The sequence below is a fragment of the Symsagittifera roscoffensis genome, chromosome 1 (genome assembly GCF_963678635.1).
Source record: "Symsagittifera roscoffensis chromosome 1, txSymRosc1.1, whole genome shotgun sequence".
Classification (NCBI taxonomy): Eukaryota; Metazoa; Xenacoelomorpha; order Acoela; family Convolutidae; genus Symsagittifera; species Symsagittifera roscoffensis.
This window is the reverse complement of record NC_087062.1, coordinates 83,783,560-83,811,278: the sequence shown is the minus strand read 5'-3', so window position 1 is coordinate 83,811,278 and position 27,719 is coordinate 83,783,560. Positions and strand designations below refer to the sequence as shown.

Below are 27,719 nucleotides of genomic sequence, written 5' to 3'. Positions count from 1 at the left end.
TTCTCTTCACAAGGCTTGGGATGAATTCCGAATGTGCGCAAACCTATATTTTTTAACATTATATATTTACAGCTATACCATATGCCGACATGCTTTAAATGTCTGTGGTCTATCTGATCAGATATCTGAACTGTTCGTCCATCTCTCTTCATGAGTGGTGTACGCTAAAAAAAGTTTTGAAAAATAGGACTTTGAAATATCGATTTTTTCGTTAAGTTTTTCTAAAAGTTATCTGAAGTGTCGTTTAAATGTAGCTGGATGTAACAAGAATTCTATGCAGGTTCCCAAGTTGAATAAAAAGGCGTTGCTTTGAATGAAATTCTTTAGTCCAGCAAAGAAAATAATGTTTGAGCTAATTTGAATCAAAATATTTCAAGCATTTCAAATTTGAGTTCGTTGAATGTTTCAATCATTCAAGATAGCTGCATGATACGCGAAGTTTTTTAGGGCTATTTTTGTTTTATGGGGTTTCCTTTAAAATATGGAGTGTGGTTGTTTTGTTAAGTTTTTAATTTTTTCATACTGCGGAAAAGGTTTTCATTTCATTTTCATTTTTTAAAGATGACTGTCTGTTTTTTATAGAATTATCATAAAAAAAATTGTATCCAAACGATATTTAATTACTGAGTTTTTATAGTATTTTACTAATACAAATCGTAATTGTATAAAGAGAACCTTTAAGCCAGCATGGCCCGTTTTCAGCTGTCTTCTAAGATCCAATAGACCGTTCTCAAAGCATGCCCAATAAAATGGTATTTCCTGATATGTAAATATTCAAAAAATATGGATTAAAACTATTCAGTTGAATCCATTTTAAAAAACTGGTTCAGGCGGAAAAAGATTTATAACAATATTAAACCTTTTTCGAAATTTAGGTCTGATTAACTCTCTGAGTTTAATTATATTTAGCTAGCTTTTGATTTGGTTTTCTCTTCTATATTTTGTGTTTAACCCTGGTTCAGATATGGCCTATCTCCATGGATCAACCGTGCATTCTTGTCGGATAAGTTTGCGGGCTAATTTTAAATTTTCGTTCGCAAAAAATTTTCTTCAGTATATAATATTTTTCAGGTTATTTTTTTATAAGTTATCTGAATTTCAATTCCCTTTCTAACAATTGGTTTTGTCGGTGTTTGCATAAACTAAAACTGTATATTGGATGATTGGTTGCACATAAGTTTTATAAGCAACTATTAATCGCTGTCCAGATAAAAACTTTCGCTATTGGAAAAAAAAAACACTCAACAGAACTGTAAAACCTTTATTTTTAACCTGATCAATATGCTGATGAAAACTCAATTTGCTGTCGAGATGAATTCCAAGATATTTAAAACCTGAAACATTTAATTTTGGGTACCCTTAAAAAATTGACAGTTTCTTCCGGTTTTGGTGTCCGACAGTGGCCCATGGTCAATTTCTTCTTTCATAATCAATCATTTACTTCTAGCAAAGCCGATCGATATGTGGGAGAAATATAGTCTATTGTGTTGGTGGACTTCAGAACAGTGTCATCTGCATACAAAATTACCCCTGTGTTATCCCGACTATTTGAAAATCGTTCAAGTAAAGAAAGAATAAAAGTGGGCAAAGAATAGATACTTTAGGTACTTCAAGATATATTGGTTGAAGTTTTTTTAAAGAGTTTGCCTCGATGTACTGATACCGAGTGTTAAGGGAAGAATCCAAAATTCATAGTACAGGCCCTCTGAATCCCATTAGTTTCAATTTCATTAGGAAGTAAGAGTGATCATTCGTATCAAAAGCTTTCGTGAGGTTTAAAAACAGATTTTTGTTTGTTAGCGACGTTGAATTCTTTTTTTTTTAAATGTAATGATGTCAACAGTGCTCAATTTTGGTCTGAAACCAAACGAAGTGTTTCGGATTATTTTCAATTTGTCTACATATGATTAGGCTCGTCTGAAACGAAGTAAGTCTATAGTCTGAAGGGTCATCGTTTTTGTCCTTCCTGGAAAATTGGTACCTTTTTTTCATTTGTAAACAGTTTGGATTGACTCACAGGATTTTAATTTTCAAAAAGCCTATTTTAAGAAGCAGTTTGGACATCAATTACAGTCCAAATAAACTTTTTACATCGTTCGAAAGCAAATGATCATGTAACTCTTCGTGAAATTATTAGATTTTGTTTCCACTTTATTCCAGGTCTTAAAATACTATTTTACTGTAAGCAATATTTTTCAAAGGGCGTGAATTCGTGATTGCCATTTGAAACGATCGCTTGAGAAATATTCATTGGTTAGTTTGATATTTTTTTAAACTAGACCGTTTTTTTTTTAGAATTTTACGCCGTTAGAAATTCTTACTGTATACATTATAAACTTGCATTTTCAGACCTGGAATAAAGATAAAGCCCTTGTACCATGAAACTTCTATAGAAGGTTATTCTGACAATTGACTCTAGGTTGATGTAATTTTTTGAATAATTATTTGTCAAGTGTCGACTTTGAGATGTCTGAAACTGAGTTTATATGGTCCACCAATGTAAGTGCAACTTTCTACTATGTTTAGCTTAAAAATACAAATCAAAAAATGCTTTGAGTTTTCATTTAGTGCATACTTGGGCCAACTACTCTTGACTTTGAAGAAGCTCTTGACCTAATTTGAGTTGCTTGCTAAAATTGAATTTGAATGGTAAATTACAACTCGCGAGTTGTTTATGTTTCAATTCGGTAATATTGCATAAGTCTTGCGCTGAAACGTCCAATACTTATCGCCGTTATTACTCTGTCGCCGTAATTGAACTAAGTTTCTGGGTATCAGAGGCAAAGCTCTTTCTTAGCCCAATATTTTCGTAACTTTATCAGCTTTAAGAAACAGATCACCCCTATTTATCTACTAGAACCAATATCTACTGAACCATGATGGATCATAAAATATCTAATGACTTCGCCATCGGTATCTTCCTGTTAGTCTCAATCCGAGATCTCTCGGCTTCGTCCGAATTTAAAGGCAAAAAGTGCGAGGAGATCACTATTCGAATGAGCATAGGATTCGGAAACAATCACACCAGTTTTGCGTCTAACTTCAAGCAGACAAAAGCGTAGCTCGTGAAAAAAAAACTATTTTGCTTCAATTTTGTTTTCGTCGAAGTGAATATTTTTTAGATGTCAATTTAGTGCATTAAATCTTCTGGCTCAAAAAGCTACGCGGAGTGTTACTTAGCTAATCAAATTATTTTTTATCTAGTGTTTGTGTTATTTGTTGTCTTTGATTTTTTAGCCTAGGCGAGTTTTTTTTGTTTTTTTTTGTGTTTTACTTTTCGAAATGGGCGTAAGAAATGACTTTCTAGTGTAGTGATGCTATGTGTCTAGCATGTCTGCTTGAACTTGACTAGTTATCCAAATCGATTGGAAAACAAAAAGCAAGATGAGGCCGGTATAGATATGAACCAATTTGGGCCATTGCTGGATGTGGGTTGTGCTGATCACTTCAACCTTTTCCTCTGCTCTTTATATACTCCATTATGTCTTCCAGATTCAGACGAGGTTTTTCTTATTGATAAATAATTATCCGAAAATTATCACTTCGCATATTTTTCCTCGAGGGCGCGGGGTTTTCCTCGAAAAAATTATAGAGCAGAGACTGTTTTATGATAGGAGTGTATTTTCAAAACTGTAGATTTTAAAGCATATTAGAGCTTTAGTTTTTATCTGATTTACAATTTGATAGCTGAAAATACTCTTGATTAACACTCATTATTAACTAATTAACTAACATAGTTCATTTTGTGCAGATAATTCTTCCGTGCCGCGAATTGTGCGAACAATCGAGGGAGGGATGTGATCCTGTGATGAAAAGATACGGATTCTCATGGCCTGTGAAGTTTGATTGTTCCCAGTTTGAAACATACGAGAATAGCGCCAAACGACCAGAAAAAAATTCATCTTGTTTGAGTTCCGAATACTACCATTTCGAATGAAGGACTATGTTTACCACTCCACGACCACGTTGATCATGCTCTGAATCAGGAATAAAATGAATTACCTCAAATTGGTTCCAGAAACATGGAAATATGCTGTTGAAAATGTAGAAATTAAAAAAAAAATCCTTTAATTTAAATAGAAATAACTTTTTTAAAATCTGGTTTTTCAAACATTTCAGCTAAATTATTTTAATTTGAAAAATTGTCAGATAATGTATAAATATCACCCCCATTTAAATTTGAATGATAAATCTTGTAGCGAGCTACATTTTTTACAGATTGATATAATTCTGCGAACATTTAATAACCAAAAAATTGATTTGATTTTCAGTTGCGTGATTATATGCTGTCTTAGTCGTAAAAAGCCCGAATCAAATCCTTTGACTAAAATATTTAATCAATGTTAGGCAACTCAGATCTGACAAATCGAAAATATTGCGGGCTGAAAGTACGAAATTTCAAATCTAACTAGCAATTAAGCCTTGATGAAAAATTTTGTTTTTTGTCAGGTCGACATTTTCCTTTGACGTTGCAAAAAAATATACGTCTCGCAAATTTTCGGGGCGTTATCAGGCCGGGCCAGATTTCATTGAAATTTGTTCATACTTTAAAGGGCACTTGGCGAGATACATAAGTGCATGCGAGAAGTGACTAAAATAATACATACTATGCATTATTTACACTTGCCATCAGCTTAGTGTGTTATTACGAACCTTGTTTGACTAAGCTCTCGTCTGCACAATACGAGGTTGTCTTGTGGTATCATGATTTAAAGGGGGTACAAGTATGATAATTCGGACCCTAAAATCTAGATGGATCCGCGACGAAATTTTTTTGTGCTTCGAGTCTTCGGAAGCTGGGAGTGTTTTTGAAATTTTCTCAAAAATCGCGGGAACTATTTTTCATACTTGTGCCGTAAAACGTATCGCTCAGTAGAACGACTGTCCCAAGAAACAAGGGTTGATTTTTCCATTTCTGTCGGCTTAGTAGTTTTCTCTGACGGTTGTCAACAGAGCGTTTGCGAGGGTATCAATAATGACAGATGTTATAGTTACATTCTAGTTCAAATAACTAATCGAAGTATGCGTCCTTTTATAGGATTTCCTGCTTATTCCATATGCTGAATTGAATTTTTTCAATAATCAGATGGTTGTTACAATACTCAGTTTAACAAATGTCGAATCCTGAAGGAAATCATTATTTTTCTGCTTTGCGGAGTCAAAGATCTTTTCACTAGCTTGCTTAGTTGCGAAAACATCTACTTTAAGTGTCAATTTTAGACCAGCTGGACTAAGCTGCGCGTTCTTTTAAATGATTTCTTAATTGATTTTTTGTGCGAGTTGTCGCCTTATTTTGACTTAGACCACCTATTGATTATTGGATTAAGTCCGAATCCAGTGAGGTATTGATCTCATGATTTTCATAATATTTTTAGTTTTTCTCTTGATGTTGTTCTCATGTAATGATAATAAGATTTTTGTTTTCTCTAGCAGACTGTTTTGTAGTCTTTTTATTAGTTTTTTGCTGTTTTAATAAAAGAGCAATTTGGCTCAACTTAAGAAATAAATGAAAAGTATCTGTACATTTTGATTGCGGGTCGTTCACCTGTGCGCTATACTATACTATAAATTAGTATCAAATTGATTTTTTTGGCTATTTTTGTGTAGTAACAGTAATCATCAACTCAATGCAAAGAGGTATCGAATAGTCAATTAAGTTCTCAAAAGGACTCATTTTGACCTTTTGAGAGACAGTATGCTCGACTAGGCTATTGTAGAGCCTATTTTGGATTGTACTATTTGGGCTATTTGGCTGCCAATTAGCTTGTCAATCACCACTTTGATCATGTCAATCAGTATCAAATTTGAATCCCATTTAGCTATTTTTTTAAAATATTAATTTATGGAGATTAATTTCATGTTTTATTTTTTATAATGACTTTGTTTTATCACTAAGCCTTGGCCTTTTTTGAAAGTTCTGAACCTTTTTTCTCTCTCAAAAGTTGTGGATTAATGCGGTAAAAGTATATTACCGAAAGCCTATTGAAATTCGACCAACTAGTCATATAATTCAGTTGCAGTTTTTGATCCGACCATTTTCGAAAAAGGGGAAGTAATTAATGGTTTAAGGTGGGATTTCAAATTTAAGCTAATAAGTTTTGAGTGAAATAGGTCTGAGTTTGTTGCGATTCAGACTCAAATGTTGTCAACGAGTGAATAATTTTACAGAAAGCGAAATTCTTTTTTTTGACGAATTAGTTTGAATAGCTTATTTTTATACTTTAGTCATTACAAACAACGTCAAAACAAAGGTGAATATACAAGAGATTATTCACGTAAAGCCAGCATCATACTGTGTTATTTATGCAGTGACCGGCTACTCTTGTTTTGAAAATAATCACCAAATTTTTGCTATCATCTGAAATTGTGAAAATTGTCCTAACATTTGTTTTACTCGTGCAGATGATGTTATTATGACTATTGGGCATTGTATAAAAAATCAGCAAACAGCAATGCGGCAACTAGGCGTTAAATTTTTGTCTTTTTTGATTAGTCTTCGAGCCTTCAGTTTAGAGGCAATGTTCATTGACTTAGAAAAAATATAGATGTGAATTGTGATGCAAAATGGATTGTAGTTGTTCTAATTAAGTTAATGAATCCCCGCGATTTTTGGTGTGCGTCTTTGAACACTTTCTTCTGCTGAGCTCATTAAGCGACAAAATAGGAGCTTTTATTGGTTTTTGTACCATTAGTAGGATGTGGAAATGGTATGATTAAAATAACACCAACGGAAGCTGCTAATAGAAGTCTGTGAATAATCAGATCGTTTGTTCATATCCTTTTTAGATATTCAATTTTAACCCAATTTTTAGGTATTCAATTTTTAGAATGGCTAATTTTACATTCCAATCATTTTAATTTTCTAAAACCGATAACTCACTGGAGTGTGAATAAAGCAGTGAAGTATAAACCAGCCGGAAAGTTACATCATAAGAATGAACTTCAACAATTGTTACATAACTATTATATGACCTTTCGGCTGGTTAAGAATAATGAACGCAGCGAAGTCTTTTATATAGGTCTTGGTGATTTCTTTTTGTTTGACTTGTGATTTCTTTCTAAGTTCAGTGCATTTCCATTGTTAGAAGGAAGGCAAACTCCACTATCGAACAGCAAATGTGTACAGGTCACGAAAAACGAGATCGACTTCTAGTTTCGAAAGTGGAATTTAATTTTCAGATTTTCCAGCGAAATAAAATCTTTACGTTTTGATCCAGTTTTCTCAAATTGGGTTAATTTCATAAAAAAATTGTCAATAATAAATTGTTCTAGGACTCAAAGAGATTTTAGGCCATCTGTTTTTCTTCGAAGTTCGAAGGCTGAGTTTTTTCAAAAAACAAATCCGTTTTTTTGCTTCTTTGCGTTCATTTCTCTTTTCCAACTGTCATTTGGCTGTGTTTGATTCTTCGGCTGGTTTATATACCACCATTTCACTGATTCTGTTTCAAGTAAAGGCTAGCGCAACAGTTTTTTCTACATTTTTGAACCTGTTTTAACTTAAGCATTTTTCATTGTGTTCAATTTAAAAAAATTGCCATGTTTTTTTAAATTGTTTTTTGAACTAACTCCGAGAGAACTTCTTCGCCGTAAAATTGTCAAAAGATTTGTTTCTTTTTAAAGAATAATTAAATTGATTTTTTGAGCTTTCCTAAATTATTTTAAGGACCCTAATGTACTACATTTTTCTGCGACACAGGCGATTTTTTTTGCTAAAATGCTGGCCTAAAGTGCCGTTTAGTGGAGTTTTCGAAGAAAAAAAACAGGCCAAAAAAGGCGTTTTTCAGCACTGTTTTGGAAATTTTTGGCCAAAAAATTGCGTTTTTGGCCGAAAAGTCTGAAGGACCGAGTTCGAGTCCCGTTTTTTGTTGTTGTTGTTAAGTGTCAATGAACGTAGTGAAGACTTTTGAATAGGTTGTGTTGATTTTTTTTCAGGAAAAATTTGCTCACGCCAAATTTTATCTTTTTCGTTATGATTTTCGATTTTGTTTCAAGTTCAATTCAAATTCTTTTGCTGTAAATTAGGAAGAGACTTTACCATCCGATTATGAAAGCAGATATAGTGCGAAAAACGTGAAAGAGTTCTATTTACGAAAGGTGATTTCCCCAGCGGAATAAAAAATTTACGCATTGATTCAGTTTTCTCATATTGGGTGAATTCTAGCGAAAAAGTGTCAAAGCTAAAAAATTCTTGCAATTCCAGGAGCTTTGCTGTAAGGTCATGTATTTTTTCTTGGGAAGTTCGAATGTTGAAATTTTTTCGAAAATCCTTTTTTTGTTCGATTTCCTTAAATGATGAATCGCGTTAATTGCCACTTTTCCAACTGTATGTCGGCTATGGTTTTTTGAAGTTGAATTTCGTTCAAGGCATGTTTATATCATTGATTGTTTATCCTGATTTTGTTCCGACCATTTTAAACGGGGAGAAACTTTATATTCGGGCGTGGTTTAGTTTTTTTCTTTTGTTGTTTACGCTAAGTCACCTACCATATAAATATTGGAAAGTGTCGAGTGATACATCATATTCAAGCCATTTCGGTCTTGATTTGAACAACATTTTAAAAATTTTGAAAAGACTTTCTCTGTATCGAAAAAAAACCGTGTGAAATTTTTGATTTTTGTCTTAATTTTTGAGCGATCAGGCTTAAAATAACTGATTTATGCTCAATTTAAGCCTGAAAAACTTTGTTTTACTCAAGTAGAATTAGGTTTTGGCGCCATTCGGGAATCAAAACTTCATTTTTCTACAAAAACTGTTTTCCAATTTGCCTCTTTTATTATGACAGTCGAATATGCCTACTTTATGAAATCTTTGTCTTTTTTTGTTTGTTTTGACATAATAGTTTTTGCCTTGTCCTGTTCTATGTAACTATGTAAGCAAATATTCCAAATAATAATCTAATTCTGGATAAATGGAAGCTACCATGGCATGGATGCTAGATTAATGAATCTGTTGACGAGAATGTCGTAGATGGAGTTGTGAAGTCTGCTAACTTTTTGCTTTTTAAAAAATCTTTCTGAATTTTGAAGCATATATGGAGGCAATTGGAAAATCACTTTTGATAAATAAAAAACCGATTTTTTCCCTGAATTTTTTTTGCTTGTCCTCCACCACACCCGCTAAATACAATGAAACGTTTTTTTTTTTGCAAAGATGGTAGAGTTATGGAATTCTTTGCGTCAGCCAGCTACTATTAATTTTTTTTTCGTCAATTGAAATGGTCAAACCTGTGAAAAAAAAATCCTATTTTCTCACGCAGACATAATTCCGGGGCGCAAAAATTGCATGGAATGTGAGCAAGTCTAGAAAATTACTTCGGGCAAGGCTTCAAACTGATTCAATTTAAAACAAGTTTTTTTCCATTATTTGTGCTCTTTGTGAATTGTTGGAAAATATATTTTGATGTGCCGTTATTGATATCAGTTTGTTAAGAACATTGCCAATGCTTGTGATTCTACATTCGCTCTGTCGCGATGTGTCATGGAGCGTTGGTGAATTATCCAGGCTGAAAAAGAAATGGTTTCCTGTGAGGAGACCTTCGTCTAATTGGATTTCACGCGACCACCCGTCCGTCCTCCTCCCTCCTGGCTGCCCTGGCTTACTTCCGCCATTCCACCCCACCCTCCTTGTCCCCCTTCCTGTATTTCGACCCACCCCCTCACCAACTACCCTTCTACTTCGTAGACTAAAAGTCTTGCCCGTGACTACAGCTGTCATAACTTAACATGGTTGGTAGGTTTTACAAAATCATCATCATGTGTCGTTTAAGTTTATTCACTGATAGAAAAAAGTAATTCATCAAATTCCGTTGCTTGTAATTGGAATGAACTATGGTTAATAAGAAATAAGTATACATGATACTCGGCAGCCTTATGGTTCTTTTGATGAAGTTTAAACTAAGTTGACTTAATGGTCATTTAAAATATGGATTTTCAAAGCATTCTGCATCTTTTTTACACAACTGTTTTTTTCGAACTAGTTGAGAACTTTAAGCTCTGTTTTTGGACTTGAAGCAGTCTTTTGAATCTGGCCCTAAAATTTGATGCGAACTGGTTGCCCTTGCGATTATGATACCAGCGAAGATCTCTTTGGTCTAGGCCTGGAATTGCAAGCGGTAGCTCAATCGGGATTACGGGCGCCGTTGAATGGGCGTGTTCAACCTCCTCCCAATATGTCGGCCTAATAAACCGCCCTAAAGATGGTAATTAAGGATTACTTTGGGAGGAATTTTCATTATATTGCTTGGTAGTAAGTTATTTCTCTAATTTTTTAAAACCCTGAAAATTTTTGCATGCAAGATTTGCTACAGCGAAGTACTCCCAGATAGGTCTTTATCCACGCTCCGATAAATTGAAAATGCTGAACTTTTTAGCAGGTGTATTTGTGATCCAAAATTGGCTTTTATCAATGCAGCAACAACCCATAGCAAAAGGTTGTAGATTGATAAATGAATCAGTTTTTGGCAAAGTAATATCCTATTTGATATTACATCGAAAAGTCATTGTAACCGGTAAGTTTATTTTTGAATGCGTGTTAGAAATGTCAGAGAAGTAAATTAAATTCCATTTTTCTATGTCAATGTTAATGTAGCAATGTAATATTGATTGACAATAACCTCTATTGGGGCGAATGGTAGTATTAGTGTTTCACTTACTATTGGTCACTTAGATTGGGCGCTAATTTATCTGTCACATAAACACATCCATTCTTGTCCAGTACTATTCATTATAAGGTCCTGGCTGCTATTGATTTCTGGCTGGTTTTGTTTCCCTTGTTTTTTTATCTGAGAAATATGGGTGAATAAAAGTCTGTAGAAGTAGTGAACTTGAATGGTTTTTTTTTAGTTTTAGATAATAATTGTCTAAGAACTTTTGTGTTTCGTTTCGGCTGTCATCATGTGACGTAGTAGGCATCAGGGGCTTGTTTGAGGATGTTCAACACTTGACTCTTTATTCTCTAACATCGTACCATTTAACTCAAATTGAAAAACAAACTTAATAAAAGGTGGTTCTGGGCGAAATATCAAACACAAGTGTTGCACAAATGCAGTAATAGAAAATTACGAGATTTTTGAAAAGCGTGGCTTGCAGTCATGACATTTCAGCTGGAAAATATGATCCTAGAAATCTCTTAAGTCACCCTAAAGAGTTGAGCGAAGCAGTGACCCCAACTATTGCCGGTTGCCACTGCTGTTATGCCAGTAACTGACAAGTTAGCCACTCAGCTTGCCTGGTCTGCTAATCACAACCTGGTAAGAATGGCGTCTCGATCCAGCAAAACATGAATATAATTTCTCTGCTGTCCCTGCAGCCGTAGTTTTGATATTCGTTCGTTTCGATAGAGCAATCGAGGATCACGAACAAATTTCAATTTTTGATGACACTGAAAAACTAAAATTTATTGAAAAATAAAGTTATGGTTGGCAGATAAATTATTTTAAGTAATGCGCAAAGATATTTATGAACTGTATTTCATCCGTATTAGCATCTCTGTAATTGCACCATTTTGTAACTATGCTTTTCTTGCGAAAAAAAAACCTATGATCGTTTTTAACATGCGTTGAAAAAATGAACTCGGTTACCAGTCGTGCTTCAATCTTTCGTCAAGAATTTCCTTGATATGCATCTATCAGGATGTTTCTTTCACCTGTGTCAAAGTCTTCTGAGAAAAGTATCTGAACTGGGTCTCGAAATTGCTTACGATACAAATCATGACATGGCTCTTGCGTTAAAAATGTTTCCTGATGGGCTATTTGTACGTCACGAAGACATTGGAAAATCATATAGTTAAATCGTAGAAGAAATCCAACGCGTAGAAGAAAAGATCCCCATGGATTTCGACACCCATTTTAGAAATTTTTTACATAGTCAATTTTTTTCTTCCCAGCCCCTAATTTTTTCTAAAGGCGCCTTCGGCGACTTGGCTATAGAATTTTAAGGGGGTGCGCTGGCCAAAAATTTCACTTTTTTTGGTCAAACTTCTCAGAAAGGGATCAAATACAGCATTTGTTTTTTTAAACAAAAATAACTAAAATTTGACGAAACTGGGCCTTAATACCGTTTCAGGAGAGCTCTGAAAATCAATTTGAAAAAGTAGCTCGATGTAAACTTTCTAGTTTCCTAAGTCTCGAGTATAGCCTAGATCCGCTACGGGTAGCCAATCTTATGTGTAAAAACAGAATACTCAAGATTGCCCGTTTTCTTAAAAACGCCGAATGAAGATTTTTATCCCTTCAAACTTAAATTTCTGCGGTCGGAACTTTATGTTCTAGTTGCACAGTGAGCGGCTGTCCTTGTTTGTTCGGTAATTAATTTTTATCTATGCTTTTGTTATGGCTATGAAATGTGCTCGTTTTCTGCACTTCCTGCTCCCTACATTTTTTAATTTCTGTTTTTTAACTTAATTAGCAAACACCTGAGGCCATGATTTAAAAAGGATGATTTTCTCAGATTATGGAATAGGAATGGCACAACAGCATGCCATGCAATCAAGTCATTTTAATCATCATTTGTTTTCAGATGATTGCGAAATTGCATTTTCTCATTTGGCTCTGGTGATATTAACTCATTTTATTCGATCTGTTTTTATGCCGTATTTTTTTTTGCTTTCAATCTGGTTTTTCGAAAGCAAATGTTGTTAATGAAAAAGAAATGACATCTTTAGTCCTACTGAGTGACTTTGCTTTAATTTAATGGTTGTTTTTTGAAGAAAAAAATATCAAATTACATTAAGAGAATAATTCTGAAAACTGAACAGGAAATGTTTAAAATAATCGTGGGTGGAATGGGCGGTCATCAAATTACGGCTCTTGCGAAGAATAAAAAAAAAGCTGTTAGCATTGTTGGATGAATACAAATAATGTTAAATCGTATCAAATTGGATAATTGGACGCCATTGTTTTCTTGACATGCGCAGACGCTAAATGACCCACTTTTTCAATGTGGGTGGTAGCAAAAAGTAGTTCAAAGAACATTGCTTAATATTTTGGATATTTTAACTATGCCCCTCCTTTTGCAAAAGGGGGAGATTCATGACTAGGTTATATATATGTTTATCCGTTGAATTAGTTCATTATAGGGGGTGGTAATTCGTTACTAGGTACCAAAAGGGGTAGTGTTGAATAATTAAAGAGATCAAATATTTTATACTAAAACAGAATGAACCGAATAGTCCTTATATTTATTGTTGAACACAGCTAAGGTTACCGTGACAACTGGATTGAATTTAGCTAATACTGCAAGTGTAACTGAACTTAATTTTTTGGATCTTTGACCATCCCCCTTCAGTTTTTTTCCGAAATTCGATTTACGGAAGTCTATTTAAATTGATTTTGATGTTCTAAACTGAATTGAAAGGTGTCAGTGTGAACAAGTGGACAGATTTTTACTACATGAACATGTTCTAAGCAGTCTTATAATGCAACTTTACTAGGTGGGTGGGAAACTGGAAAAGAACCCATATTTTTGAGGTCATTGATGACACAAGGCTCGGCCCCCACCCTTTTTAATTCATTGAAATTCAACGTTCGACGTTCAAAACCTTTTTATATAGTTCTAGCCTTTGTCAGAAATAGGTCGGCAAAAATGTCAGTTTTGTGGTGTTTCTGTTGGTCAGATTTTTGATCTGAACAAGGTGGTATCGCTGATAGTGATAGACTGTCAGAGCATTTTTGTACGCAAATCGCAAACAATACTATTTGAAGTATATTTTTTTACCGACTTTCGTAACGAAAGTAACGGAATATTTGTGCTCGGCGTGTTTTTTGTTTCTTCAGACACGTTTCGACTCTTTAATAAGCGGTTTTTTTTAAAGTTTTTTTAATATCATTCAAAAGATATTGTTGTTTTGAGTTTAAATTTGAAAAGGTATTTCACCTGTGATCGTTTGTCGTAAAGTTATGTGGGTTTAAAGATTGCAATTTTGGACAATTAACGCGCGATATGTTTCGCGCTTTAAACGCGTAAGCGGAGGTTTAATCCGTCCTAAAATTCGTTCCAAATTGGTTGAAGGAAACTTATTTGCCATATTTGATTTGTTACTAGGAGCAAAATTTATCACTATATTTTTATATGGCGTGCGGAGGGATGATTTTCACAAAAGTCTCAAATAAAAAAATCATTTTTTATTAGATTTAATTCTTTCATGTTATTACTGCTCCATAGACATTAAAAGGCAGTCGGAACATCCAGGTTTTCGCCCTGATACGAGCAGTCTTCTTTAGTTCGTACTTATCATTTTTTCCTAATTCATTAGCTGGGCACTGCTAACGTTCATAGATATCAAAATACTCGAATATTGTTGGAAGAAAATTGTTGCAAGAATTGTTGGAAGAAAATGCTTCAAAAACCGATCACTAAAACTCATATTCCGCTGCCAAACAATATCTCGGCGAAATCAAAACGACGCAATTCAACAAGTAAAGTTTTGGTCAATATTTTCATTCGGCGTTTTTTAGCTATTATGAACATTTTGATGTCTATGAACGTTAACAATGCCCAGCTAATGAATCAAGAAAAAATGATCGCAGTGAAAAAGTTTTCAATAATTTTGCTCAAGGCATTTTTAATTTTCAGATGATTTTGTCTCCACAGTGTAGTTTTGTCTCCGCTCTAATTTTGTCGCCAATTAACCTGTTTTAACCCTTTCGCCATCTGAATGACATCAGTGTAGCTATACCGATGAGGAGGAGATGGGTTCTACAGGGGAATGCTCAAACTATCGTGGCTCAAACTGCTCAAACTGGTCTCCACTCCATAATGTGGTTGGCTAGTTTTGTTTCAACGGCTATACCAACACCATGGAGCCCCTGCTTGTCATCGTATCCAGAGCAATAAAATTTATAGGAGGGAGTGTCTGCAACATCGTTGATGTTGATGGAGGGGGATCCTTGGAATCGGGTTTCTTGGATGCAGGCCACTTGAATATTCAGTGATTTTAGCGTTGAAGCCATTAGTGCGAGGCTTTCCGGTGGAAGGAGTGTGCGTGTGTTCCAAGTAGCTAGATTGATTTGAGATTTGGAATGATTGACCGACTTGGCTTTGCTTCCCAATGCGGCTGAGTTGGGGGCCCCAGGTACCGCGGGAACCGTAGCTGACAGTGAATTGTTTGATCGAGTTTTCATATGGGTACATGGCTGAATACATCCGAGGGTTCGCCACTCCCTGGGATGCCAGAGCTCCGTTAGCCCCACACTGCTGGCAGCAGTGCAGGTACACCCCTGCACCACGATGAGGAGGAGATGGGTTCTACAGCCAAATGCTCAAACTATCATGGCATCTCACTCTTGAATATCGCTTTCAAGATCTTAGAGGCGATCCTTAAAAACAGGCTCGAACCAGCCTATGATACAGTTGCTAGAGACAACCAGGCTGGCTTCAAAAAGAAGCGCGGATGTCGCGATCAAATATTTGCAATCAGACAAACAGTAGAACAAAGACACGAATACAATAGACAGACTGTTCTCGTATTTATTGACTTTAAAGCTGCGTTTGACAGCGTCAACCGCGAGACAATCTGGTGCATCCTCGAGAGTCACGGCCTCCCATCCAAAATCCTCCAAATCCTAAGAGCCATGTACACAGAAACGTTTAGTACAGTCAGGGTTTACAACTCACTATCTAACCCATTTGCCATTGTCTCAGGGGTCAGACAAGGTTCGATACTTGCACCATTCTTGTTCAACCTTGTAATCGACTGGGCATTGCTCGAAGCAACGGAAAACCAACCCCTTGGCATCGCCCTTGACGATATGGTAATTACAGATCTAGACTTCGCTGATGATATCTGTTTACTTGAAGACAATATCAAAGACGCACAGACACTTCTTGAGCTAGTCACTCGCGCCGCTGCAAAAGGCGGTCTTGATATAAACACATCCAAAACGAAATTCTGCTCTGCTTATCCTGGAGACCAAATGACCTGCAATGACGCCCCCATCGATAGGGTGAATACTTTCACCTATCTAGGCAGCAACCTGCAACTCGATGGTGACGTGTCACACGAAATCCAGATCCGCCTCGGAAAAGCAACAGGACGCTTCAAACAATTAGACAAGCTCTGGAAACAAAGATCAGTCCCGACCAGAATCAAATCGAAAGTATACAAAGCATGTGTCGAAAGCGTGCTCCTGTACGGATGTGAATCCTGGCCAGTCAAGGCATCCGATACTCAACGCCTCGACTCCTTCAACTGCAGATGCCTGAGAAACCTTGGTGCTCCGACAGACACCATGAGTTCCACCGTACAACAAAGACGCCTCAAATGGCTAGGGTACACCCTACGCATGGAACCCAACATGATACCCAACGCATGCCTGGAATTTGAGAAAGCCGACAACTGGAAGAGACCCCCCGGTGGAGTAAAGAACTCGTGGAGACGGTTAGTGAAGAAGGAACTCCGCCCTTTCTTGAAACCCCAAAAAATGACCCACAAGAACTGGGAGGCAAGCTGGTTCGATTTGGCCAAAGATACTCACTGAACAGGCCGCAGTGGAAAGCAATTGTGAGAGATATACATATGGCGGGCAATGGGCAGTAATGCTCGAAAACGCCCTACGAAGACGAAGAACGACATCGAGCGAGTTTTATGAAAAAGGTAGTTCACCTGCGATTGTTTTCAGTTAAGTTACGTCATGCGCTGCAAGAAGGAAATTTTGGCATCGTGTATTTGAAATTGCTAGGCAGTGGGTGAAAAAAAGGAGAAATTTCAGTTTCAAAAAAGTTTTCATTTTTTGCCTTAAAACTAAAGCAGATCCTCCGCCAAGCATAGGCGGCATGGCATGTTCAGGGTTTCGCCCTCTGCTACGGCCAGTCTTGCCGAACTTTCTGGTCAGCCACCAGAAAATATTGTTCGAGTTGTCAGCGTTGATAGAAATTCGTGACAGGACATAATTTGTGAACCAAATTTGGCCTGTTATTGTTGACTGCGTTATTTAACAGCTCAGCGTGTGTTGTGCTAGTTGCCAAATGGTAACATTGGCTTTGCCTACCTTCCCTTCAATTGACCCCACTTGTTTAGTGGTGGTATTCAAACCAGCCGAAGTATAAACCAGCTACCATGTAAAGCAGCCGAAAACACGTAACAGTTATATAATAGTTATGTAACCATTATATAACCATAGTTATGTAACCAGTTACGAAAGTATATTAAAAATGTAAAAGTTATGTAACAGTTATTCAAGTTTCGTTCAAATTACATATCGGTTGGTTTTTATATACTGCGCTTTTTCGGCTGATTTATACTTTGGCTGGCTTATTCACAATTTTGTTTGATGGTATTGAATCTTCTCCTTTCCCTATCCACCCGCTCTCCTTTTTCTCAATTTGGAGCCAGTTGGGTTTGGGCTGATTATATGAGGGGCGGAGTTGGTAGTTGCGTGTCGCCTGTCAATCACTTCGAACCCATTTTGATCGCAACTGTGCTAATAGGCATGGCAATCATTGCCGCAATACGTTCCCCCCTACACTACCATTGTCAGCCCGTACTTTTTGAAATATCTAAAATGAAGCCGATTAGAAAATGTTTGGCATATGTTCAAATTCAGAATTGCCCAATATTTTCGATATGAACGAAAAAATGACGAAATTTAAAAAAAGTTGCTATTAAAAGTTGCAGAAAGTTTTGTCAAATAATTTTTTAGCGAGAGTCATTACCAATGGAAGATACTATTGTAGTTCGTAGAAATTAAAACGAGTTTAAAGCTTTTCAACAAGTGTCGAGCTTTCGGCTGGTTAGTATGTAGGCTATGGGTTAAGCAACCGTTAATACCCCGCTGACGACCTCCATGTTTATTGCCTCAAATTTGCCCTGCTAGTAAACAACCGCAGTCTAAATTCACGCGAATGTTGACCAAATAGACCATCGCTCCAACTGCTAAACCAATGCAACCAACTCATGTTTATACTCGACTGAAACAATTTTCGAAAGTGACAGTCAATTCAAACGGCTCCCGAAACATTCCTAATTTGTTGAGTTTGAAATAATAAACCCAGTCCGTCATTTTACATGCTTCTAATTCAGGATTAAATGTCACTCAAATTAAGGAAAGTAAATCATTATTTTAGATAAAAGCCATGACTGAAAATCACAATGAAAATGAACTTAATAATAACGAGCCACGCGCGATACAAATCATAGAAGCTAAACCCGATCACACTTTCGAATTGAACTTAGATGCACTGAAAGATGTCGTCCAGAGGCCTCATGTCCGCGACAAACGAGTCATGGTACTCTCGGTCGCCGGAGCGTTCCGAAAGGGCAAGTCGTTCCTCCTAGATTTCCTTTTAAGGTACCTAAAAAGACAAGCAGTGTCGGGATCTCGGAACGACTCTTGGATTGGCGAGGCTGAAGATAAATTACTTGGCTTTTCGTGGCGCAGTGGGTCCGAACGAGACACGAACGGAATTCTGATGTGGAGCGAACCATTCTTCGTGAAGACAAACTCGGGCGATGAAATTGTTGTTCTGCTAATGGATACGCAGGGATCCTTTGATAACCAGTCCACGGTTAGGGATTGTGCGACCATTTTTGCTTTGTCGACTATGATCAGTTCGGTGCAGGTTTTCAATATTAGCATGAATGTTCAAGAGGACGACTTGCAACACTTACAACTGTTCACAGAGTACGGTAGGCTTGCATTGCAATCGGCTCAAGGGAAGCCGTTTCAGAGACTAGTGTTCCTGGTTCGAGACTGGAGTTTTCCCTACGAGTACCCATACGGCGCAGAAGGTGGGGCTAAAAAATTGTCTAAAATTTTACAAGTTTCCGAGAAGCAGCATGATGAATTGAGAAATGTAAGGGGTCATATAAGTAGTTGTTTTTCGCATGTTGACTGTTTTCTAATGCCACACCCTGGCTTGAAAGTGGCGACCTCGCCTGAATTTGTGGGTCAATTAAAAGACATAGAGGTGGAATTCCAGAACCAACTGAAAGACCTTGTCAAGTATCTCTTCAGTCCCGAGAAGTTGCAGTGTAAAATGATCAACGACCAGGCTATCACGGCGTCCGATCTGGTCGCTTATTTTGAATCGTACATGAAAATATACCAAGGTGACGAGCTACCGGAGCCAAAGACTATGCTGCAAGCCACTGCCGAGGCGAACAATCTCGCCGCTGTTTCCGCTGCCAGAGAATTGTACCAGCGAGAACTGGAATTATTTTGCGGAGGCGACAAGCCTTATATGAAGCCAGAAATCATGGAAACCCATCACAAACATCTCTCCGAAAAGGCTTTAGAAAAGTTCAAATCCGTTCGCAAAATGGGAGGATCCGAATTCAGCGAACAGTACGCGCTGCAGTTACATGATCAATTAACCGAAATATACGTAAGTTACACTAAGCAGAACGAAGCTAAAAACCTGTTTCACACGGCCAAGACCCCCCTCACATTGTTCATATTAGTCATCGCTTGTTATTTGCTCTCCGGAACCTGTGTGATGTTTGGCGTCTATTCTGTGGCTAACATATTTAACATCATCATGGGCGTGGTGATTCTTTCCCTATGTACCTGGGCGTATTCGAGACTTACGGGGGATTATGGGGAAGTGGCGACTGTGATTGACACTTTTGCTGAAGTCGCCTGGGACAACTTCGTCTCAAATATTGTGCAGAAGGTGACTGAAAAAACAGCCATTTCAAATTTCAACCGATTTCAAACTCAACAGCAACCCAACGCCAATGGCGACACCGCGAAAAATAAATAGAAATCAAAGTTTTTTTTAGAAAAACTCCAGAGCTGCCGGTAGTTTTAAAAGAGCAAATAGCTATATCATATTTAGAGCAGTGAGAACCCTATTAATGTAGTAGAGTGTTGCTATGTATGTCACGCAAGTCCTTTCAGTCCAATCACAGCTTTTTCTTTGGTGTTGTCTGGTAGATTTCAAATCACCTGCTCTTCTGTCAATCATTAAAATTAATTAATTATGTATTTAATTAGTTGATTAAATAAAGTATGCCCTCTTTTCGGGCCTTGATATGCATTGTATTTGCATGGCTTAAGCACCAGTTTATATATTTTTTCCCGTTTTGCTTAATATTTTTTATCAGATTATAATTGATAATGATGAATTTAAAAACAATTTTACTCTAAAATTACCTGTTTTTCTACTTATTAAAACTAAGCTAGAATTCAGTTGAGTGATCGTGATTCAAGAAATTGACGCGCCGTTTTTGTTCGCGCTTTTTGCGCGAGCGAATTGCAATATTGAGCTTGTGGTTTTTACTCAATTTTGCGACATCCCAAAACCGGTGTTTATTCTCATGTGCAAAGGACCGAATGCACGAAAATTTTCAACCAATCATTGCCTTTGAATTGTCCAAAATTCACTGAATTTATCACCTATTTCTTTTGAACTTTTGAATACTTCGCTCTGATTGGTTGACAAAACTTTCGCTCCTTCGCGCATGAAAAATTCCATCCAGCATAACCTACATTGGCTTAATTAATTTTGAAATTATTAAGGGTTTCGCAATTTTCCACGCAAAGTTTTTGTCTGGGTTTGCACATCGTTCAACTTGTTGCATAATTTTAATTCAAATTGTTAGCTTATTATAGGGCGCATATGGCGAAGAAGTAATCCAACAAATTTTGATAGCTCGAGCCGCAATCAGATTTTTTAGCTAATTATAATTTTATTCAAAACATCTCATCGCATTCACAAAGCTTATTTATATTTTTAGCTCATCTATATGCGCTAGAAATAGAGAGCTCATGTATATACGCTAGAAATAGAGAGCTCGAACAAATTGTCTGATCTTTCGCAAAAACATTTCTTGGCCCATTTTTGATTGATTTTGTGGCTCGCTCATTTTTTGATACGGCTTCGAATGATGTACATATGCTGAACAAAATAAAAAGAGTAAGGATTTTTAATGAGCAGATTTTTTTGATGAAATTTTACTTCAATTTTCATTGATTTTTTTCTGGCTTGCTTTGTTTACACAAGCATAGCTTGTGGATTACTATGAACTATCTTTTTTTCCAACCTAAGTCGCAAGTATTGTTGCGATGCAATTTTTTTTGCGATAAAATGTATTCATTTTGAAAGTTCTTTTTGATCAATAACCAAAGTAACGGAAAATTTCTGCTCGGGGTGGTTTTCTTTCTTTTGACAAGTTTCGACTTTTTAACTGACCTTTTTTGACAAAATTTCTTTCGTTATATTCAAAAGGTATTGTTGTCCTTAGCTTGAATTTGAAATCATATTTCACCTTTGATCATTTTTTGTAAAGTTATGGGGGGTTTAAAAATTGCCATTTTGGTCAATTTGGGAAAATGAATACGCTATATATTTCGCGCTATTAACGCTTAAGCGGTGATTCAATCCGTCTTAGAAATCGTTCCAAATTGGTTGAAGGAAGCTTTTTTGCGGTAATTATTTGTTACTAGGAGCGAAATTTTTTACTTTGTACTTTATATGGCGTGTGGGGAATGATTTTTACAAAAATCTCAATTTTTTTTTTAAAAAAAGTTTCATTTCAATGGAATTTTTTCATGTTATTACTGCTCCATATACCTTAAAAGGCAGTCAGAACATTCAGGGCTTCGACTTGATAGGAGCAGTCTTGTTTTAGTTTGTACTTATTTGATAATATTGACGCACTGATACGAGCAGTTTTGTAGTACAAATAGCTCTTTAGCTTCAAGGTATCATGGATTTATAGCGTAGAAGTAGGGAAGAGACGCGCAACAAAATAACAGGGTCGAACCTGGGCAGGGTCGGATGTTTTAAATAAACTTTTCGTATACTAGCTAAAATGCGTCCGCTCTATAAATTGAGACATGTGCAATTGGTAATTTTCGTTCGTTTTCAAATTCACTGGTACTGCTAATGCGTCGTAATTGGCTTGCGTCCCTTATGAAATTTTGTAGACTCAAAGTTCAACTCACTCAGTTTTTCCCAGCAGCGTTATCGGTCATATTTTTGCTTGTTTATGCGAAGTGCAACTTCGCCTTTGTGGAAAAATATTGAAATTTTTATGTATTTCTACTGCAATTTGTTTGTTTTTTCAAATGCGTCTTTGTTTTCACGTAGGAAACTTCTTTATCGAAATCACTGAATCATTCATTCAACTCTTTCCTCATCTCTTTTTTTGTTCAACCAACAGAAATATGTTGAGCTTGTGTGCAAATTAAATGCCCAATCTATTTAAACAAGTGGAGCGTAGTGTAATACTACGAAATGACTTTTCTCCAACCTGACCGCAAATAACGGTGCTCATTTGGTGGCACTTTATATTGTCAAGCATTGGAATTTCAAAAGCATCTGTAGCTGCTTTATTGGTGGCTTGGGCTAGTTTACTAGCAAGCGACTCTGGTGCAGATAAGGGGAAGTGAGACTCTTATCTATAGGTCGGAGGTTGAATTACGGCATACTAAAATGGTTTCATTTTTATTTGGTGGCGTTTTTGATGCTTAGCATTGGCAATTTTCTAGCTACTCTAGCTGCTTTATTTGCACCTCGTAATAGTAATTTTTAAAGCGATCGTTGGTTAGTTTTTTAAGCGACCTAGAAAGTTTTGTTTTGCTAGGTTCATTTATGCTTTTTTTCCCTTATTTTGCCTTGTTTTTTCTTTTTAGAGTTATTTTTTTGCAGTTTTCTCTTTTGAGTTTAGCTTTGCCTCTGGAAAAAATTTTGTGTTTTTTAATGGCTGTAACTTCAAAATCTCAGATTTTAACCTTCATCATTAGCAAGGGTTTTGCAATCGGGTACTAGCATTTATCCCGTAAATAACTTTGCGTGCAGTTTGACTTTGGTGAAATTAGCCATCATAACTCTATCTCTACTCTCGTCAACCAACAGGCATTTTTCGAGCATGTACGCTTTTTAAATACCCGTTCTATTGAAGGTTTGCTTTTTATATTAATGGTCAATTTACGAATTCCAATTGATGAAAACTTCATATTTCTTTTCAGCATAAAAGCTTCCGGCTTGTGTTATGGGTTTAGTGGCCTTATTTAAATTGCGTCTATTGATGAGCGAAAAAGTTTCTCTTGCATTGGTGTGGAACATGGAAACCTTGTGTTTCAGCTCAACGGGTGTCTGTTCAAGTATCGTCAGTTTTGTTAAGAGTAAGTAAGTTTCCTTGAGATGCTAACTGCACGTTCAATAGGCTTGGCGTTTTTGTTCAATGCAAATAGAGGGAAACGCATGAAAATGTTTGTAGATCAATTTTTCGAACTTTAGGGCCCCCGTCTCATATTCTGTCGGCTAGTTTACCATGCCAAGTTTGTGTTGCATCGTGAGTGGTGCGATTTTTCTCTTAGCCTGTGTGTTGAAAGCTTTATTCATTGAAAATCCGGACTTTTTACGAAACATACAGCAGAAATCTACATGATTTTTGGATTCGTTTTCCTGGTATCCGAAAGCTTTTTTTCAACGATCGTTGATCCAGTCATTTGTTTATGTTTTTTAATTAAGGAATCAGCATCGGAGTTTTTTTTGTCATCATATTTCCTTGAAATCGCCTACTGAAACGAATACGAAGCTGTCAAAAAAAGCCGAGAAAAAACAGTTGTTTTATTCAATAGTTTGTCTTACTGCGGAAAGCATTCTTTTCCGTGTATGGATTAGGAAGGACAAATGAAAGCTTTCAGAGGAATGCTTGAAAAAAATATGACATTTTTTTCCAAATGTGACATTGTTATTCGAAAAAATGCTATTCAATATGTGGCAAAGTAAAAATAGCGAGAAAAATTGCGTTAGTTTCTTCAAATGATTTACTTTTACCCAAGCAAAGTTTGTGTGATAGTATGAACTCTTTTTTTTCCAACCTTAGTCGCAAATTTTAGTGTTCAGTTCGAAAGTGTTCATTTTGAACAATAACCACTTATCAAGTACAGCCAATGCTAAGGATATTAACATAGACTATTATATAACAAATAGCACTTTAGCTTCAAGGTATCATGGATCTGTAGCGCGGAGGTAGGGAAGGAGACCCGCGAAATGAGAGGGTTCAAACCTGGGCAGGATAGGATGTTTTTAATGAACTTTTTCGTATATTAGTTAAAATGCGTCCGCTCTATAAATTTAGGCATGCTATTAAGTAATTTTTTTTTTCATATTGACTGTTCCCGCTAATGCGTCATAATTGGCGTGTGTCACTTAGCAATTATGTAGCAGGGTAGGATATTTTTAATGAACTTTTTCGTATATTAGTTAAAGTGCGTCCGCTCTATAAATTTAGGCATGCTAGTAAGTAATTTTTTTTTCATATTGACTGGTCCCGCTAATGCGTCATAATTGGCGTGTGTCACTTAGCAATTATGTAGACTCATAATTGGTGTGCGTCACATACGAAATTTTGTAGACTCTAAGTTTTACTCTTTAAGTTTTTCCCAGTAATGTTATCGGTCATATGTTTGCTTGTGTATACGAAGTGCAACTTCGCCTGTGTTTTACTTCTTGACCGATCGCTGAGACTCAGGTGTTCCAATTTTTGTTTTCTTTCGCGAGAGCAAGTGTTGTAATCGGTAACTAGATCTTCATACTTCAGAATACTTTTCTTACACAGCCCATACACGTTTCTTCTTACTTCCAGGTTCCGATGTTTGAAATGTGATGTTTTTCTGGGAAACTTGAGTTGTCGGGCTGCCGTCTATTGTTCTGATCATTCGAAAAATGTAGAGAAACTTTGTAATCGGCGTGTTTTGTAGTTCTTTCTTTTTGCTTTCTACCCAAAATGTGGTACCACAAAAACATTATCGCAATGGGTCTAGTGATATATAATAATAAAGCCCTTTCAGTCTTGAATCTAATCAAGTTACAAGATTTCCAGTGCGAGAAAAAACTGGTTTAACTTTCTGATTTTTAGCTTGATTTCGAGCGAGTCCAGCTAGCGAGCATGCTTATTTATGCTTAGGTAAGGCCGTTTACAATAGCATATTTATGCTTCATCATAGTTTTACTCGAGTTTATTTCGTTTTTGCAGTTATATTAACACAATTTTAAGAATTAATAATTCAAAAAAATTCTGCAGAAAACTGAAACGAAAAATCGAAATTATATTTTTTTTTGATTTTTTGTTTTCTTGTTTCAAAAACTGTTGTCCAGTTTGCCTGTTTTTCTATCACTGTCGAATATGACTAAGTTTTACTTTTTTGTCCAGATCCTTTCATTACACCACACAGAAAAAACGACAACAATTTTTACGTATCACAGCATGGCTATTTCCGATTGAAACAATTTCAACAAATGAAATTAGTTCTGAATTTTCCAACTCTGATTTTTAATCTTGTTTTTCGCTCCTTTTTTGCTTAAACGATTTTAATCAATTTTGTAAAAAGTCATTTCAGCTACACATATCTGTTATTACACAGGTTTTTGACTAATGTAATTACATTAACTAAACAACTAACTGGAAAATTAAGAGAACACAATTTTTTTTTTGATTTTGTGTTCATTGATTTACGTTTTTTGTTTAAAATACTTTGCGCTCCTTGCACAGCAACGGGATATCTGTGCTTCAATTTTTTTTCGGCAAATAATTTCTTTGAGTTACGATCGTCATTGCAGTAAAATGTTTTCAGATTAATTTTTTCACAACCCATTGCGTTGAAAATTTTGTTTGAATCTATAAGTCGGCGAAATAATGGACCTGGAAATCATCCCAAACTGAAATAACATTTTTTACTCTTTGAAGATTTTAATTTTCTCTGCTCTGATTCCTGTGGTCGGTTTTTTCTGTGCTACTTGCTCTGCAACTAGTTACTGTTGTATTGTCCTAGTCTGGCAATGTTTCTGTAAGGTTGATAGTTTTCACTGAAAGCAGAGTACACAAAGTAGATAAATTGTTTCAACCATTTTATAATTTTTTGACGATCAATTTTTTGATTTAATGAATCAAACTATGCTAAAAACAACTTGATGTTACTTAAAAGAAACCTCTTTTCAAGAGCTTCGTTTAGCGCTTCCATGGCAAAAAAAGTTCTAAAAGTTTTTTTTTGAGTTCAACTGTTGGCTTATAAGACTAATTCACTCATTTTTCATGCATTTGTACAGCTCGTTTTATACATCCCGCACAAAGAAATCAACACTAATTTGAACAACTTAATTTTTATGCATTTGGTCTGCTATCCTTGTTTATTACGCTTGCGATTAGAAAGTGTTATCAATCGGGAATATACTTTTTTCGGGTAACAACTTGTTTAAAAGAATCACTTGGTACCTTGGTTTTGCAGTTTTTGCAGTTATATTAACACAATTTTAAGAATTAATAATTCAAAAAAATTCTGCAGAAAACTGAAACGAAAAATCGAAATTATATTTTTTTTTGATTTTTTGTTTTCTTGTTTCAAAAACTGTTGTCCAGTTTGCCTGTTTTTCTATCACTGTCGAATATGACTAAGTTTTACTTTTTTGTCCAGATCCTTTCATTACACCACACAGAAAAAACGACAACAATTTTTACGTATCACAGCATGGCTATTTCCGATTGAAACAATTTCAACAAATGAAATTAGTTCTGAATTTTCCAACTCTGATTTTTAATCTTGTTTTTCGCTCCTTTTTTGCTTAAACGATTTTAATCAATTTTGTAAAAAGTCATTTCAGCTACACATATCTGTTATTACACAGGTTTTTGACTAATGTAATTACATTAACTAAACAACTAACTGGAAAATTAAGAGAACACAATTTTTTTTTTGATTTTGTGTTCATTGATTTACGTTTTTTGTTTAAAATACTTTGCGCTCCTTGCACAGCAACGGGATATCTGTGCTTCAATTTTTTTTCGGCAAATAATTTCTTTGAGTTACGATCGTCATTGCAGTAAAATGTTTTCAGATTAATTTTTTCACAACCCATTGCGTTGAAAATTTTGTTTGAATCTATAAGTCGGCGAAATAATGGACCTGGAAATCATCCCAAACTGAAATAACATTTTTTACTCTTTGAAGATTTTAATTTTCTCTGCTCTGATTCCTGTGGTCGGTTTTTTCTGTGCTACTTGCTCTGCAACTAGTTACTGTTGTATTGTCCTAGTCTGGCAATGTTTCTGTAAGGTTGATAGTTTTCACTGAAAGCAGAGTACACAAAGTAGATAAATTGTTTCAACCATTTTATAATTTTTTGACGATCAATTTTTTGATTTAATGAATCAAACTATGCTAAAAACAACTTGATGTTACTTAAAAGAAACCTCTTTTCAAGAGCTTCGTTTAGCGCTTCCATGGCAAAAAAAGTTCTAAAAGTTTTTTTTTGAGTTCAACTGTTGGCTTATAAGACTAATTCACTCATTTTTCATGCATTTGTACAGCTCGTTTTATACATCCCGCACAAAGAAATCAACACTAATTTGAACAACTTAATTTTTATGCATTTGGTCTGCTATCCTTGTTTATTACGCTTGCGATTAGAAAGTGTTATCAATCGGGAATATACTTTTTTCGGGTAACAACTTGTTTAAAAGAATCACTTGGTACCTTGGTTCATAATGAATTCAAATTTCTTAGCGTCTCCGGTTTATTTAATTTGGAGGTAATTAAAACGCCTGGGATGGGACATCAAAGGTCCTGGGTTCGATCTGAGTAGGGCCTGTTTTTTTGTTCAAACGGAAATACTCCGTTTCAAAAAAATATCGGCTTAGAAATTGTCTGCTTATATTTTGTCGGCTTAGTTGCCACATCTTGGAATCGTTTTTCTTTTGCTGCGAGCCTTTTTTTTTAATGTTGCTTTCAGTGTTTGGTTTACTCCTACAATTTTTAATTTCACTCACCTTGACC

The 27,719-nt window shown here is 35.8% G+C and overlaps 2 protein-coding genes across 2 annotated transcripts in view; both read left to right on the top strand.

The window, feature by feature from the left end:
* Positions 1–27,719, top strand: part of LOC134851282 (uncharacterized) — a 534,247-nt gene that overhangs the window by 466,794 nt on the left and 39,734 nt on the right. The window lies entirely within an intron of this gene.
* On the top strand, positions 18,050–20,091 carry LOC134857124 (atlastin-1-like). Its single transcript, XM_063873497.1, has one exon. It carries the CDS (start codon positions 18,070–18,072, stop codon positions 19,696–19,698), a length of 1,629 nt encoding a protein of 542 aa, XP_063729567.1. The 5' UTR covers positions 18,050–18,069; the 3' UTR covers positions 19,699–20,091.